The 18,218-nt window shown below is 36.3% G+C and overlaps 1 protein-coding gene across 2 annotated transcripts in view; it reads left to right on the top strand.

The window, feature by feature from the left end:
- The window catches only part of Klhl4 (kelch like family member 4), a 67,012-nt gene extending 57,317 nt beyond the window's left edge, over window positions 1-9,695 (top strand). For both annotated transcript variants that reach the window (XM_051178963.1, XM_051178962.1), the window contains exons 9-11: window positions 272-484; window positions 7,758-7,929; window positions 8,431-9,695. In XM_051178963.1, coding sequence (XP_051034920.1) covers window positions 272-484; window positions 7,758-7,929; window positions 8,431-8,490 — 445 coding nt within the window. In that variant the 3' untranslated portion in view covers window positions 8,491-9,695. The remainder of the gene's footprint in view (window positions 1-271; window positions 485-7,757; window positions 7,930-8,430) is intronic.
- Window positions 9,696-18,218: the final 8,523 nt, after the last annotated feature.

Below are 18,218 nucleotides of genomic sequence, written 5' to 3'. Positions count from 1 at the left end.
TGTTTTCTAGACGTTTTAGTGTGAGGATAAGTTTATTTTGACAAAAAATACAAGAGGGATGTTTGACAGAGACTAGGCTTTGCCAAGTGTCGCAGATAAATACCCATTCACAAAGCATCCTTTCTGTTGCAAATAGTGATGGATATGAACATAAATTATGAAGTGTGAGACTATATAAATACCTTCATTCTCATTGCTGTAAATTATTTTTGTGTGAATATGTGCGTGTGGGGGGGTGTGGGTGTGTCTATGTGTGTCTATATTTTTCTAGGCTCTATGCAATTGGTGGGCGTGATGGAAGTTCCTGCCTCAAGTCAATGGAGTACTTTGACCCGCACACTAACAAGTGGAGTCTCTGTGCTCCTATGTCCAAAAGACGTGGTGGTGTAGGTGTTGCAACACACAATGGATACTTGTATGTTGTAGGGGGACATGATGCCCCTGCTCCTAACCATTGCTCCAGGCTTTCTGACTGTGTAGAAAGGTAAGTTTTTACCCACGTGCTTATTTAAAACTACTAGAATGTAATCTGATATGTTACAGATTATATATTTTAAGTAGATAGTTTCTATGCTTAAACAAAAAGTATTCTGTAAAAAGCCCTTAAAATGTACTATATAACATTATAAACTAGTGACACAAAGGAGAAGAAAGAGTAAGGACAATTTATGAAAAGGTATCAATCAACTCATGAGATTTAAATCAAATTAAGTTTACTGTTTCTGAACTCAACTTAGTTGTCAAAATGATAATCAGAAAACTACTGCTAAAAATAAAGGCAGAATTTCAAATTAAATGTAATTTAGCTTTCTGAACAATGACCTTACTTACTGCAATAAGTTTTTCTCCATTCATAGCTAAGTTGGTAGATGGTTGTTTTTACTCTTTGTTCTTTTGGGGCCTGCCACCCAGCTCCCAAATATATAGGGAAATATATTCTTACTTATGAATCCCCAGCAGTAGCTTGGCTTATTTCTCGACTACTTTTCTAACTTAAAGTGTCCTGTGTCACTTTAAATTCGTATTGCTGATGGCCTTTTTACCTTTCTTTGTTCTATATATCTTTCTTTCCTTCTTACTTTGTGACTAGCTGCGTGGCTGGTGGCTGGACTCTGATATCTTCTTCTCCTTTTCTCAGCCTTCTCTCCCTTCTCTTATTTATTCTCTCTGTCTGGCAGTCCCACCTGTCCATCTCCTGCCTTGCTATTGGACACTGAACTCTTTTGTAAAATAATCAGGAGTTCTAGACAGGCAAAATAACACAGCTTTACAGAGTTTAACAAATGCAACATAAATAAATGCAACACATTTTTGCATCACTAAACAAATATTCCACAGCATAAATGAATGTAACACATTTTAAATAATATTTCATAATATTTCCCCTTTTTGTTTAAATAACAATGAAAGGTTTTAACCTCAACATAGTGAAACTATATGCAACAAAACTGTTATCAAATAAAAATTATATTCAAAATTTAGTCCATTTGTATTTAGTAAATTCAGAGACAATACTCCATTGATTATCTTATCTTAGTGATTCCAAAATTCTATACATAATTTACTTTCTATTATATATAAGGAACTATAACTCTATCAAAGACCCAAGAAGAATGAAATATTACCTAACAACAGAGACATCTGTTTCCCTCAAAAGTTACTGAACATTCCTCTGCAAAGTTGGGGCCATCTTCAGCCTAAAGGTCTAGAATATCTGGCAGACTTTTCAGTGAAACAGGAATTTTGAAGGGCTGTCGTCCTCCCTTGTATGGGCAAATATGTCAGTTGCTTTCCTCTATGTCCTGCAAAACACCTGGCTGACACTTACATGAAGTAGGAATCTCAAAGGACTGTCTTATCTTGTCTTGGCAAACTTCAACAGTCTTTTTCCTATGTGCTATCCTTGACACATTGAAAGCAAACCCTTTATGGACTTTCTGCAATGTCGGTCATCCTTTTATAAAGTAAATTGGTCCTGGCAGGAACAGATACTTTTCATTGTCATGAAAAACCTTAGGTTATTAACCATCTTATACGCCATATTCTGTAGGTTTTTGAAGTACTTTCAAAGTTTAAAATATACCTGTTTGACCTTGAAAACATACCTAATAAAAGTTTGATTGTTATAAGTTAACTACTAGCCTCACTTAAATATACGTTGCATTCTTAAACAAGCAGTATAAACCAATTGTAGAAAATAACATATACAGTATAACAAAAATAACTAAATTTATATCAATATGCTAAAATCCATGCCAATGCAAAAATATCTGAGATTAATAATTGTATTTTTATCCTTTATTCCTATATTTCCTTAAATGATAACAAACATCTATAATCTACCAAATAACCAACAACAACCTATTCCATCTCTTGGGATTGTGAGCATTATGTTCATCAGACTGTTTCCTTTTGAATATGGGTAAAGGCATCTTTAGAGATCCCTGAGAAAATTAAGATAATTGCCAAGTCCTGGGAATGCCAGCGGTAACTTTTGTTGATATACATCACCTGTCACTATTGAGGCATTCTTCCCCAATCAAAACTGATCTATATTAACCTGGAAGGTATTCACAGCCTCTCATTACCCATGGAAATAAAAGCAAAACCCTTTCTCCAAAGCAATGCATTTTCACTTCTTTGTAATGTTAATAAAGCCATAATATAGTTCACAATCCCATGTCTGTCAGCAGCTGTCATTTGCTAAAAAAAAAAAAAAAAAAAAAAAAAAATCAAGATCAATACAGTAACATACAGGATCCAGATTGCTGGAGATTGCTGGTTTATTTCCTATCTCAACATTGCTTATTCTTTTTTAAAATATTGTTTAAATTCTGGCTTTAAAAACTTTTTTATTATTCTAAAACTATTTTAATAACTGTTTACTTTCTGTTTTCTTAAGCCTATGTACATAGTTAAATACCCTGTAACCTCTTTAGAGATATTTCCATCTGGACTTCTTGTACTTTGTATCTTTTAGTCTTTTTTGACTGCATGAACCTTTAAATGGCTAAGAGACACAGCTAGGACCTCTGCTGTGGCTTTGGTCTTTGTCTCTGCCCCACTAGGTTGGTTTGTGAGAGCCAAGCTTAAAGCCACAAGCTTTAAGGTGTGTTTGATCAGGAACTGCATTCAATTTCCCAGAGCTCTAGGATGCATTTTTTTTTTTTAAACTTAGCCCTTTGTTTTTAAACTTAACATACTGGCTGCTCCAGGACTTGCTACAAGGCAGATGCTATTAAAGAACCATGTCAGTTTTTGCTTGTTTTAGGTTTTATTTTTTAAGCTTTTTCAAACCTTTTCCAGGCCCTATATGGAAATTTGGGCCCCAAGTTGGTAGGCCACAATGTGTCTGTTTGATAATTACCACTCAATCTTTGGGGACCTGTCACTCAGCTCCCAAATAAGTACACTGTGATTTTTCTTACTTGTGAATGGCTGCCCTTAGCTTGGCTTATTTCTAGCCAGCTTTTCTTAAATTATCCCATTGCCCATTTAACTAAATGGTTTACCTCTGGGTGTTTACCTTTTATCATTCTTTGTCCTTCTTTCCTTTTTATTGCATGGCTTGCTGGATGGTTAGCCTGAGTCTAATTCTCTCCTTTTAATTTTCTTACTCTTCTTCTATCATCTACCTCCCATTTATTCTCTCTGCCTCTCAGTCCTGCCTATCCTTTCACCTGCCCAGCTATTGGTCATTCAGCTCTCTAGTAGAACAATGAGATGTTTTAGACAAGTAGAGTAACACAGCTTTAGAGTTGAAGAAATGCAACAAAAAGAATGGAAACTATTTTTGCATCGTTAAACAAATATTTAATAACGTAAACAAATGAACACATCTTAAAATAATATTCCATATTATAAGTTATTTGAATGAAAAACATTGACTCAGACAAATAGTATATGTGTAACTTAAATCAGAAATTTGTCTGTATTCTCTTCCAAAGCAGACAGCATATACAGGCACAAAAATAATTAATATAGTGTTAATTTATCACAAGTCACATATTTTATATTTTTTTAATTTTTTAAAATTTATTTTATATAACAAAGTCCATTTAAATGAAAACAAACATTTATAGACAATATTTGCGAATTTGGGCATTGTTCTTTCCAAACTACTTCCTGCTGGTAAGGGGCGCTGTCATGGGGGATTCGAAGAAGATTCAGAAATCATGGCTGTAGTCTGTAATAATGCTTTGTCCAGCTGTTTTGAATGTAGGATCACCTGGTACTCTGTTTCAGGCAGTCTGGCTTGATCAAACCACATTAGTCTGGAAGGAATCCACATCTTTTCATTTTCTGTGGAAACAAAAATAGAAATCCTTTTCCTCAGTAACTTGTCCTTGAACTTAAATTTTGGAGTCAAAGCATATTTTTTTTTAATTTAATTTATTATTTTACATGTCGATCCCAGTTCCCTCTCCCTCCATCCCTCCTTCCCTCCCTTTTACCCTCTCTGCCCTCTCACATGCACTCTAACCACCCTCCCCTCCCATCTCCCCACCCCAATTCCATATGTAGGGGAATGCCATCCAATTGGGGTCATGTAGATCTGACAGGTCCTGTGAAGTAGGGACTAGGGCTTCTCTCCTGTCTCTAGATTAAGGCCTCCATCCTCCATGGGGGACGTGTTTGCAAAGTCCTTTTGTGCACCAGGGATACATCCTGGCTCCACTGCCTGAGGTCCCTTAGACTGCTCAGTCCTTCTGGCTGAGAGCCATATTCAGGGGTGCCTCAGTCAGTCCCATGCTGGCTTCCCAGCTATTGGTCTAGTGGCTTTTAGCTCCTCCTTGTTAAGGTAAGCAGTCTTTATGTGTTTCTGCCTCCTGGTCTTGTCCTCTCCATCTGCATCTGGGTTCTAGATCGACTCAGTGTTTATGTATGGTTGTTTGATCCTGTTTCCAACAGGCATTAGTTGAGGGCTCCATAGATAAGTTAGTTGCTGATCTCATTCTCCGGGAAGAGCATTTAGGATAGCCTTTCCATGGAAGCTCAAATTGTTAGTTGGGAGCAGTCTTGTAGTTCTCTAGACCTTTCATTGTGTTCAATTTTATCTTCAAACCAATATTGGCTCCCTCTTTTATGTTCTCTCTCTGTCTCTGTCTCTCTCTCTCTCTTTCCTGTCTTCTATTCCTAACCAGGCTCAATCTTCCTGGTCGCACATGTTTTCCTTTCCTCCCCCTTGTTTTCTCCTACTCCTCTCTCCATTCGCTGCCCCCCCCCACTTCCCCTGAGCTCTGGGGGACTTGTCCCTTCCCAGTTCTGTAAGGGACTTTATATGAATCTCTTAGAATACACCTTGTATCCTAGTTCCTCTGGTGGTGTGAATTATAGGCTGGTGATCCTTTGATATAGGTCTAAAATCCATATATGAGTGAGTACATACTGTGTTCCTCTTTTTGTGCAAGTCACATATTTTCAGTTTGATTTCAGAAGACACACAAGATATAGGGAATATGCCTTAAAGAAATTCATGGAATATGTAGAATTTGTACTTTGTAGACATGAATTCCTGTTAGTAATTTCCTTGTTCACACACACACACACACACACACACACACACACACACACACACACACACACAAAACTTTGGGAGCACAATCCCAATGGAGGGATATTCCCTTAGCCTAGAGACAGGAGGGAGGACCTAGACCCTACTCCAAAGGACTTGACAGATTTTGATGATCTCTCCTGGAAGGCATCACCCTCCCTGTGGAGTGGTGAGGGGTGATAGAATGGCAAGTAGTCAGGGGGCATGGGAGGGATGGGAGGAGGGAGAGAGAACTGAGATTGACATGTAAAACAAGAAAAACAAACAAACAAACAAATAAATAAATAAAACATTAGGAGAAAACTGAAAAAAAAATGCACTGAAGAAAAAGAAGGTTTTCTAGTTTGCTGGTTTGATTCTCTGATGACCAGTCCACACTTACTAGAGGAAGGGTCTTATTTTAGTTTATAGATTATAATCCACCATGGAGGAAGCCACGTTGAGTTTTAGAGCAAGAACGTGGAGACAGAATTGAAGCAGAGACTATGGATGATTACTACTCACTAGCTTGTTCCCCATAGCTTACCAAGCTTGTATTTTCATACAGCCTAGGAGCATCTGTCCTGGAATGGCGCTGACAACATTTTAGTGCAATCCCCCACATTAGTCATTAGTCAAGAAGATTGCTTCAGGCCAATCTGATGGAGATGATTCCTTAATTGGATACCCCACTTTTCCAGTGATTCCAGTTTGTGTCAAATTGACAAAAACTAATCATCACAGCAGAAAAAAATGCATTATTTTTTTTCTGACATTATTTCTTGAAAAAATACTTCACTTGCCAATTATCCTGGAATTCTATTAACCAGTCTTTCAAACAGAAATATTTTAATTAGATACTTTCCAAACAGTATTTATTTTTCTATAATGTTAATTACAAAATTGCAGTTCAAGAAGTCAAAGAAATTACTTTCAATTATTCTTTTATGTATGCAATGAGCCCTCTCTTGATTTCAATATCATTAGAAATTTCTATTTTAATTAATATATATTTAAAGAATATGTCTATATAAACTGAAGAGATTTAAAAGCAGGGATATAATTGGTCCTATTTTAAATTGAAGATGATGGCTGGTCAGTGTGTTGCTTGATAACTACTACTCTATGTTTTTACAAGTTATAAAATATTAATTATTTTATTTTCTTCCTGAAATTCAGTATTTCCTGGGCTCGCAATATAGCTAAGTGCTAGAGTCAGCACTCTGGTCAACCATATTAATAACTTAGATTTATAAAACAAAGAATTTAGATTCAAGTCTCAAGATTGCCAGTGATGAAGAAATAAAACAAAACCATAGTGTTTCAACATTTTTGAATTGAACAATAACCTGAAAATATTAATACTCTGAGATTTAATTATGAAGGACTTGAAATTTTATGTAAGTATAAGGAAACCCTTTTATGAGTTCTCACTCACCCGTTGTACAAGTAAGTATTTTAATGTAACTCACTAGAGCCTCATTTACAATATTGCTCAGTAAATACAGCACATGGAGAATCAACTGTAGATTTTCTTGTTCTAGGTCTCAAAATGCCATAACAGTTTAAGGTGACACAGTAATGGTACTCAATAATATAAAAGATACATAGAGGTTGTCTTGATAATTCAGTTTTCTGATCGTATTAAAATATTGAATTTATATCAAATTCAGATACAAGTTAAAATGAGTTATTCTCTCTATCTACTGAAATGCTTTAAGATTAAAGGATGTAATCATAACATAGTTAGTAAAAGATGATATATGAAAAAATACTTTCAATGTGCTTCTGCAAATAGGTCAGTATTAGAGAACATTTCATATATACTTAGGAATTTCCTTAACTTTTCACACCTTTTAGATTCAGTGTTATATATTTCTAGCATACACTTTAAAGTTGTGTGAATTTTTTTCCATGGGAGGTGTTTAATACCCAATTTATATAACATATGAACTGAGTATGGATTAAAGAAATTCACTGTACTGGCAAAGGAAGTGCTTCTTTCCATATGCTTTGCTCGCCCTCTAGTGGCTACAATTAGTTATTTGACAAGCATGTATTTTAATGAAAATTCTTCTGTCTTGTCTAGAAACCTACAGTTTATATTGCTTTTCAATATTTCAAATTATGTTTTTTACACACTAGCACATTTTATTAATGCCTATTTTTTTCTTTGTAACGTTACTGAATTTTGCCTCTCAATTTTCTTTCTAAATCTCTTAAGATATGAACCAAAAAGTGATTCATGGTCAACTGTGGCACCTTTGAGTGTTCCTCGAGATGCTGTTGCTGTGTGCCCCCTTGGAGACAAACTCTATGTGGTTGGTGGATATGATGGTCATACTTACTTGAATACTGTTGAATCATATGATGCTCAGAAAGATGAATGGAAAGAGGTATTGTAAAATCTTCAAATTAGTATATCTCAGAATTTGAAAAGTTTTTAAAGTTTAAATTTGGAATTAATTTCACAATATTCCTCTAAACAAAAACATCAGATCTTTTCTTAGTAGACATGTACCCACGAGTCCTAGTTTCTGGCCTAGGCTCTATCAGTGGCTCACTCAAAGCATAAAAGAATACTAACAGAGAATGACAGTATATATGCCAAATTCTTGTGCTCCATTATTTTATTTAATCCTCACAAAATTTTTGAATAGCAGTATCATTACCTGTACTTTTTCAACTGAGAAAATTGTATCAAATGTAAAAAATTATCCCAAAACTACTTGCCTTCTAGTCGAGATCTATTAGCATTCTAGACTACAATGATCTGAGCGACAGTTTTCTTATTTTAGGACAAGGGGAAAGTTATGTTAAAATAAGTAAAGACTCTTTGAAGGCCAACCTTTGCGGTTATGCGAAAGACAGTGTTTCTTTTCTTACTTGTGTTTTAGGAAGTCCCTGTGAACATTGGAAGAGCTGGGGCATGTGTTGTAGTTGTGAAGCTACACTGAAACTCTCGTTAGCTAATGCAATGAAACGGAATTATCTCAAGAATGAAGAAATATTTTCTTTTATGAAGTTGATAAGAAAATTCAAATGCTGTTTTGTCATTCTCATATGTAGTGGGAATCATTAACATTCATAAGGGTGAAAAAAGTTAAAATGTGGATTACATGTTACTGTTGAGTGTATGTGCTGAATCAGTTTATAATTTAATGAGAAATCCAATAGGCCATGGTTAGGCTCATTACCATAAAATGTTACAATACCTAACAAATTTTGGTAGTGGACAGTATTTGAAGGTGATGAATGTATTAATACTTTCATGTAAGTATCTAGGAAGTAAAAACATTTTCTACTAAAGGTACTCTACTGTTGGGAATAACTTAATATAAAAATTGACAGAAGCTTTGAAGCATAAAGTATGGTTTCAAACAATAGCTCACCCAGCTAATAATACCTCACATTTGCCAAGAAGAAAGGGATTTCTGTGTCAGTGAAACAGATCATTTATTGATGTAAACATTTCACAGGTTATATTTTCAGTTAATTGACTGCCAAAATATGTGTATAGATTTTCTAATCTATGATGTGTTATGTTGTTCAATTAATTTCAGTAAAATATCATAGTGTCGCATATACAATCTATAGGCTGTAAGAATGAATATCATATTGATACAAACTTTGCCTGATCTTCAGACTGTGAGGGCCTCACTTGTACAAAAATTATTTCCTCAAACATTTAATGTGTTCTTCATAAATATCTTCTCTTAAGTTAAAAAACTGATATGAAGAATTCTAAAGAAGATTATAGTTGAGAGTAGAGTATGAAGCACAGTGGTAACACTTGGAAACACCAAAATGTTTAATATACACAGTAAATTCTATAATTCACTTTGCCTATAATACCTGGTTTTCTTTTAATTTCTTAATCATGTCAACCAGTAGTAAATGATAAGGACATACATACTACAAAACTACACTTTTGAAAACAATAAATTTAAACAGACTATTTGAATAGTAATTTAGCTTTTATCTATATTTTCATTTATCCTACCTAATAAAAAAAACATGGTGAAATATTGAAAACTCATGTATATGAAGTTAACTTTTCAAGTAAATGTTCCATTTTAGAATTTCTATAATATCTTGTCTTAAATGAACTTTGTATTGTAGACTATCAAAGCAACAAACAAAATCCACAGAGATGCTTTTAAAATGTACTACAATTACCTATTGTAGTTGTAGTTTACTTAAGCAAAGTTATTTGTACTTTGAGGAATTGAATTAAAATAAAGTATCTCCCTTCTGGCTACAAAGACTGGTGAATGTATGTTGAATTGTCATCCTTAGGCTGTATTGCCTCAATACCTAAAATATTTGAATACTAATATATGACTCCCCTCCTTTGTTTCTTATTTTGTCTGCAATTCTCAACAGAGAGCTACAGATTTTTCTACACATAGAGATGAGAGGGACAGGCTATCATACACATATAAGACACAAGATTTTGCTGGAATTTAGTGCTTATTATTATCATATTTTAAATGAGTTGCTTTGTGATATTTCCTACATGTATATACTGTATGTTAGTCATATTTACCCTTCAGCTACCATCTCTATTCTTCATTCATTCCTATTAATCTCCTCCCTTTCCTTAGCTAGCCCTTCTTTTCAAGACTTTTATATTTGTCTTTTTTAACTCATTGGGATCGTAGGTGTCTATGTTGGAAGTCTATGAGACCTCTGGCAGTGGAACCAGGATGTATCCCTAGCGCATAAACAGACTTCACGAGTCCATTCCCATGAAAAGATACTCCATCAGCCTAGATACATGGAGGAGGGCCTAGGCCTTCTTTTCATGACTTTTATATTTGTCTTTTTTTAACTCATTGGGACCATGTGTGTCAGATAGGAAGAGTGGGAAGTCTATGAGACCTCTGGCAGTGGAACCAGGATGTATCCCTAGTGCACAAATGGACTTCAGGAGACCATTTTCCATGGAGAGATACTCTGTTATCCTAGATACACAGGGGAGGGCGGTCCTAGACCATACCCCAAATGACTTGACAGATTTTGATGATCTCTCATGGAAAGCCTCACTCTCCCTGGGGAGTAGATGGGGAATGGGATGGGGGTTGATGGGGAGGCATAGGAGAGGGAACAGAGATTGATATGTGAAATATGATTGTTTCTAATTTAAATATAATAAAAATAATAAATTCCATTAGTACTGGGTACAGTAGCAAGGGTAAGAAATTGGTTAGATGTTTGGAATTAATTTTTTATCAAATCAATGTAGCAGTCTTACCAAGCTTTGAACCCTACAATACACTATATTGATTGGTCTAGCAAGATGTGCCCATTGGTGAAATAGTGGCACTGATATTATAGGCAATAACAAAACACTTTCTGATTGGAGTACAAACCAATCCATGACCTGGTTCCCACACTTGACAACAATATTGGGGCCATTATCCTGTCACTATACACATCATAGGCTCTATGAGAGAACTTACTACTACTGTGAAATGGATGCCTAATGACTTCTGGCTCTAACCACAGACTAGTACATCTCTCAATCCTCATCTAGAAGCTTTTTATTATTTTTTTTTAATTTTTTCTCTTATAGTAAGACCTATAAACTTTCTTCAGGTGGAAAATAAGAAACTGTAGAATACTTAGCCATACATAGTATATTTACATCCTACTCCATCCCCCCAAGTCTCAAGTCTCTTGGAATAAGAGGAGACAGAAAGCTATGTAAGAAGCAGAGCTAGTAGATTACTACAATGAAATTGTGTTTTCTGAACCAATAGTAACATATATCATCTCCCAGTAGTTGTGACAGTATGCACAATAAGCTCCAGTCAAAGAAAATCAGAGCATGGGGGGTAAAAGTGGGGACAAAGTCCCTAGCCAAGGGAAATTGGCCATTGATAACTCCTGAAATAAGGAGAGTCAGTTTTCTTTAAGGGTGTGATTCCTGGTAGATTTACTGCACTCTAGGAGGTAGCCCCAAAACCAATACCGTATATTCAACAAACAAAAAGTGTATGAAATGTATGAAGGTAGATAGATAGGGAGGTGGGACTGGATCTGGGAGGAGTTATGTGGCCTATGGCTGGTTATTCACAAAACAAGAATAGTATGAATATGTGAGTGGAATTTGTGGGCAGGAGAGATACAGGAGTGATAGGGAGATAGAGGTAAAAGTCAGGAATGTGCATTGCACACATGCAAAAACTGTCTAAAAGCAAGTATAATTAACAGAAAATATTTTAAAAGCTTCTTTAACAAGAAAGGATTAGCTTGAACAGCAGTGGAGTATACTGAAGTAAGATTAGTCATACTTTAAAATAGGTCTGAAATAAGAAAATGAGCTAGAGACCTTCTGAAAAGCAATAACTTCACAAAACTTGACAATTACATTTGTCTTAGTTCTGACAACTTGACAGTAACAAAATGTGGCTCAGAAATTCTACCTGAACCCATGTGATATTTCTGCCAAGCCCAATGCATATTAATTTACTTGACTGGGCAAATGTCCACGTCAGTGAGAAACACATAATTTTATTTATATGATCACAAGATGGCTCTTGGTTTTATTCATTGTAGTACATCCAATGCATGTCATAGTGTCTAGTATAGAAATGGTTGTCAAACATTCAGCTAGTCAAGTCAATAAATGTATTCTCAATTGTATTGAAGTCCTTGTATATTGTGATGATTGGATCCAATTAATAGCACTGGAAATCTGGAAGAATAATTAGAGAGCAGTGACACATCTTATACATCCAAATCAGAAGTGAAGAAATGTATGGGAACAGTATATGGGTATAAGTTAAGGAGGAGTGTTGTAAAAGATTGCCTTATGGTTATGATATGACTATTGCAATCATGAACACACAGCAGTGCTGGTTTATTTCACAACAAGAAACAAAGATAGAAAAGGTATTATTTGGGAAGTAAAATAGAATCAATGGAAGTAGACGGGGTATAAAAAGGGGCTTTACTTTTTTTGTGAATATGACCACAGTACATTTTACACATGAATAAAATTGTGAAAACAGGAAAGGAAAAAAAATACTTGAGAAGACAAACTGAAATGGTATATTGGTCAGATTTGAAGAATTAAGTTTTTCTGAATGTGTTTTCCCTCTTTGAAACCTGAAGGTTCTAAGAAGGGCACTAAGTCTCTTAGATCTAGAGTTATAAACAGTTGTGAATGGCCATCTGTGTGGGCACTAATTGCCCTTAACTACCGGAATTGCATTCTTTTTATTTTATCTTATTTACTTATTTTGTAGCAAAACATATATATATATATATATATATATATTCCCATTTATGTATTGATACTAGTTTCTGCTCCCTCCCTCCCATGCCCCCTTATCTGAACTCCTATGCCCCCAGACCCCCTCCCATCACATCCCCCCAATAAACAGGGAGGGTAATGCCATCCAAGAGGGATCATCAAAATCTGTCAAGTCATTTGGTGTAGGGTCTAGTCCCTCCTTCTTACCTCAAGGCTAAGGGAGTATCTCTCCATGGAGAATGTGCTTCCAAAGTCCTTTTATGCACCAGGGATAGATTCTGGTTCCACTGTCAGAAGTCCCTTAGACTGCTCAGGTCTTCTCACTGAGACCCATGTTCAGGGAGTCTGAGTTGGTACAATGATGGTTTCCCAGCTATCAGTCTAGAGCTCTATGAACTCCACCTTGTTCAGGTCAGCTATCTCTCTAGGTTTCTGTAGCCTGGTCTTGACCACTTTTCTTATCATTCCTCTCTCCCTGCATCTGAATGCCAGGAGTTTGGCTCAGTATTTAGCAGTGGTTGTCTGCTTCTGTTTCCATCAGCTACTAGATGAATGCTCTAGGATGGCATATAAGTTAGATATCAATCTCATTATCAGGGAAGGGCATTTAAGGTAGCCTCTTTATTATTACTCAGATTGTTAGTTGGGGGTCATCCTTGCAGGTCTCTGGACTTTACTAGTGTCAGTTTTCTCTTCAAACCTATAATGGCTCCCTCTATTATGGTATCTCTTTGCTTTCTCTCCGCCATTCATCCCCTGACTCAATCTTCCTGGTCCTACATGTTCTCCTCTCCTCTTCTTTCTCCTAACCCCCTCTCCACTCACTGCCCCCCTCCTCCCAACATGCTTGGAGATCTTGCTCCTTTCCCATTCTGTGAGGGAACTTGTATGAATCTCTTAGGATCCTTTTTGCATCCTAGTTTCCCTGGCAGTGTGAATTATGGCTGGTAATCCTCTGCTTTGTATCTAAAACCCATATATGAGTGGTGATATACCATGTTCCTCTTTTTGTGATTGGGTTACCTCACTGAGTATTGTTTCTTCAAGTTTCATCCATTTCCCTTTGAATTTCAAGGTTCCATTTTTTTTTTCCTAGTGGTATTCTGTTGTGTAAATGTACCACATCTTCTTTATCCATCCCTCAGTTGAGGGGTATCTAGATTGCTTCCAGGTACTGGCTATTACAAATAATGCTGCTATGAAGATAGTATCTTAGGCCTTGGGCTAGTGTATCCTTGCTTTGTTATAGCTACCAACTTTATTCTTCTAACAATGTCTGTAAAAAGCAACTTCAACCTCAAAGTTAATCCAGCCACACTGAATCTCTTGGAAGAGAAATTGGAACATACCCTTGAGTGAATTCATAGACACTGAGATTAACAATTAATAAATGGGACCTCCTGAAACTGAGAAGCTTCTGTAAGGCAGAGAGAGGACACAGTCAACAAAACCAAATAGCAGCCCACATACTGGGAAAACATCTTCACCAACCCCACATCTGACAGAAGGCATATATCCAAAGTATTCAAAGAACTCAAGAAACTAGTCACGAACACATCAAATAACCCTATTAAAAAGTGGAACAGAACTGAATAGAGAATTCTCAATTGAAGAATCCAAAATGGCTAAAAGACACTTAAGAAAGTGCTCAACATTCTTAGCCTTCAGGGCAACCCAGACTGTCTTTCTTAATATGACAGAAACTGTGCCTTTTAATACTGAGCGGCTTATCTAGATTTTTAGATACAGGATGTTTTAACCCTATGTCTGATTAAGAATTTCTGGAGAAAAGCCACACAGTACCACAGGTAATCCTGTAGAACAGCCATAATTTATCGGATTTCTTGGGATGTTACAAAGCATGCACTCACCACTAACTGTAAGTTTTTCTTTAAAAAGTTTAAGTAAACAGAAATTTGTATTTTTATTCATATCTAACAACAATAGTTTTAAAAGGGAGAAAATCTGGGAGGAAGTTGGGGCAGGCATACATGGAAGCAGAAGGGGAAAAAAGGAAGAGGGTAAATGATGTAATTAAGTTTTAGTTAAATAAAAATTTAAGTATGACAAAAAGATCTTAAGGTAAGTCCTAAATTGTAACACTTGAAACAACCTAGGTTGCTTTGTTTTGATAATGATTCACTATGTATAGGACTAAAAATATAATCCAAAAAAAGTCTGTAACTTGTACTTCATTGAACTAAAAAGTAACCCTTCTCTGTAGACAATACTATAAAGAAAATGAAATCTACATGGTTTTAATAAATATTTTAAGAAACAATGGGAAAAAAAGCTATCCAAAATATACAAATAACCTTTAAAACCAACAATGATAAAACAGTTGGTGTTTTTTAGCTTGGTGTTTTTTACCATAGACAGCTTACACTGATTGATAATAAAACACTTTGGTTATGGTACCAGCGATATATGATTTTGGTGAGGGATCTTTTTCTGCTTTAATAATGCCATTTTTTTTTCTCATAATCCAAATAAAATGTAAAAGAGGGAGAAACGTGTTCTCAGAATATTTTTATATTTTACTAAATATAACTCTATACTCATGAGATCACAATTAATTTTTAAAGACCTACCTTACTTAGATTATAAATAGGATACAGGATTTCAATATTTATTTAAATAAGAGGTATAAATAGACTACTTAAATATTAACATCCTGATTCTCTAAGATATATATCAATCTCTCATGTAAAGGTCTTCTTACATAAGAAGACCTTGAAGGAACAACATTCAACTTTATATGGAAAAACAAAAGACCCAGGATAGCTGGAAACAACCTTGTACAATAAAGGAACTTCAGGAGGCATCACTATCCCTAACTTCAAGCTCTATTATAGAGCTAGAGTCCTGAAAACAGCCTGGTATTAGCACAAAAATAGACAGGAAGACCAACTGAATCAAACTGAAAACCCTGATATTAACCTACACACCTAAAAACACCTGATTTTTGACAAATAATTTAATATTATACAATGGAAAAAGGAAAGCATCTTCAACAAATGGTGCTGGCACAGCTGAATGCTGGTTTGTAGAAGACTGCATTTAGATCCATATATATTGCCATGCACAAAACTTAAGTCCAAATGGGTCAAAGACCTCAACATAAATCCAGCCAGAGTGAACCTCTTAGAAGAGAAAAAAGGTGGTACCCTTTTATAAATTGACACAGGAGATATTTTCCTGAACAAACCACCAGTAGCAGACACTGAGATCAACAATTAATATAAATGAAATTGAAAAGCTTCTGTAAGGCAAAGGACACAGTTAACAAGACAAAACAACAACCCACAGAATGGGAAAAGATATTCACCAAACCCACATCTGACAGAGGGCTGATTTACAGAATATACAAGGAAGTCAAAAAGCTAATTACCAAACCACCAAATAATCTAATAACAAAGTCAGGTACAGAACTAGATGGAGAATTCTCAATGAAAGAATCTAAAAATGGCTGAAAAACACATAAGAAAGTGCTCAACATCCTTAGCCATCAGTAAAATGCAAATCAAAACAATTCTGAGATACTATCTTACTCCTGTCAGAATGGCTAAAATCAAAAACACCAAAGACAGTTTATGCTGGAGAGGATGTTGAGAAAGGAATTCCCACCTCCACTGCTGGTGGGAGTGCAAACTTGTACAGCTGTAATGTGTACGATTTTTCCGCCCGCCTCCAGTCTTGTCCCGCGGCCGCGCCAGCCCCAAATAACACACAGAGACTCTGTATTCGATATAATCTGTTGGCCTGGTTACTATTTTCTTATCGGCTAGCTCTGCCTTAATTATTAACCCATTTCTGCTGAACTATGTATTTCTCTTACAGGGGAGCCGGCGGCATACTGCTTTCTCCAGGCTCTCCATCTTGACTCCTCCTTCCTACTTCCTATTTCCTCCTTGTCTCCTAGTCCCTCCTATCTTCCTTTCCTATTGGCCAACAGTGCTTTATTATTAACCAGTATGAGAAACATATACAGAATGACATCTCCCATCATACAGCCACTTTGGAAATCAGTATGGTGGTTCCTCAGGAAAATGGGAATTAGTCTACCTCAAGATCCAGTAATTCCACCCTGAGGCATATAATCAAAAGATGCACATTCATAAAACAAGGACATCTGTTCAACTATGTTCATAGCACCATTATTTGTAATAGCAGAACCTGAAAGCAACCTAAATGCCTATCAACTGAAGAATGAATGAACAAAATGTGGTACATTTACACAATGGAGTACTACTCGTGGTGGTGGGGGGGGATAAAAACAAACAAACAAAATGGGATCTTAAAATTTGCAGACAAATGGATGGAATTAGAAGAAACCATCCTAAGTGAGGTAACTCAGTCACAAGAAGACAAACATGGTATGTCCTTACTCATATATGGATTTTAGTCATAGAGCAAAGGATTACTACACCACCAGAAAATGTAGGAAACAAGGAGGACACTGAAAGAGACATGCCTGGTTCCCTGGAAAATCAGAAAGAAACAAGATCTACCAAGCAAATTGTGAGTATTGGGAGAGAGGAGATGAGAAGGGGAGAGGAGGACATGAAGGATAGGGAAAATTGAGTCAGAGGAAGAATAGAGGAAAGCAAGAAAAGAGATACCATAATAGAGGGAGCCATTACAGGTTTTAAGAAAAATCTGTCACTAGGGAAATGTCCAGAGATCTTCAAGGATGACCCCAATTAACAATCTGAGCAATAGTGAAGAGGCTACATTAAATGCCCTCCCACAATAATGAAATTGATGACAACTTTATATGCCATCCTAGAGCCTTCATTTAGTAGCTGATGGAAGCGGTAGCAGACACCACAGAAAACATTGAGCCAAACTCCTGAAATCCAGTTGCAGACAGGGAGGAGTGAAGAGCAAATGGGTCAAGATCAGGCTGGAGAAACCCACGTAAACTGCTGACCTGAAAAACAGGTAGCTCATGGACTCCAGTCTGATAGCTGGGAAACCAGCATAGTATGGGCCCAGATTCCCTGAATTTGGTGTTACTTGGGAGGACTAGGCAGTCTATGGGGCCTCTGGTAGTGGATCAGTTTTTTTTCTCCCTAGTATATGAATGGACTGGTGAGCTCATTCCACATAAATGGATATTCACTCAGCCTAGACTCATGGAGCATGGTCTGGGCCCTGCTCCAAATGGTATGGCAGCCTTTGCAGACTCCCAGTGGAAGGCCTCACCCTCCCTGGGGAATAGAAAGGGGATGGGATAGGGTTGGTGGGTGCAACAGGGGAGGATGGGAGGCTGGGGGAACTGGGATTGACATATAAAACAAGCTTGTTTCAAATTTAAATAAAATACATAAAAAAGAACAGATACACTTAATACTTTGTAGACTCAATTTTCATATACTATGGCATACATAACAAGAGAAGTGAAAGGTGTTAGCTTTG

Source organism: Phodopus roborovskii, unplaced genomic scaffold (genome assembly GCF_943737965.1).
Source record: "Phodopus roborovskii unplaced genomic scaffold, PHOROB, whole genome shotgun sequence".
NCBI classification, from domain to species: Eukaryota; Metazoa; Chordata; class Mammalia; order Rodentia; family Cricetidae; genus Phodopus; species Phodopus roborovskii.
The sequence above is the reverse complement of the archived record's forward strand: the minus strand, read 5'-3'. Positions and strand labels throughout refer to the sequence as shown.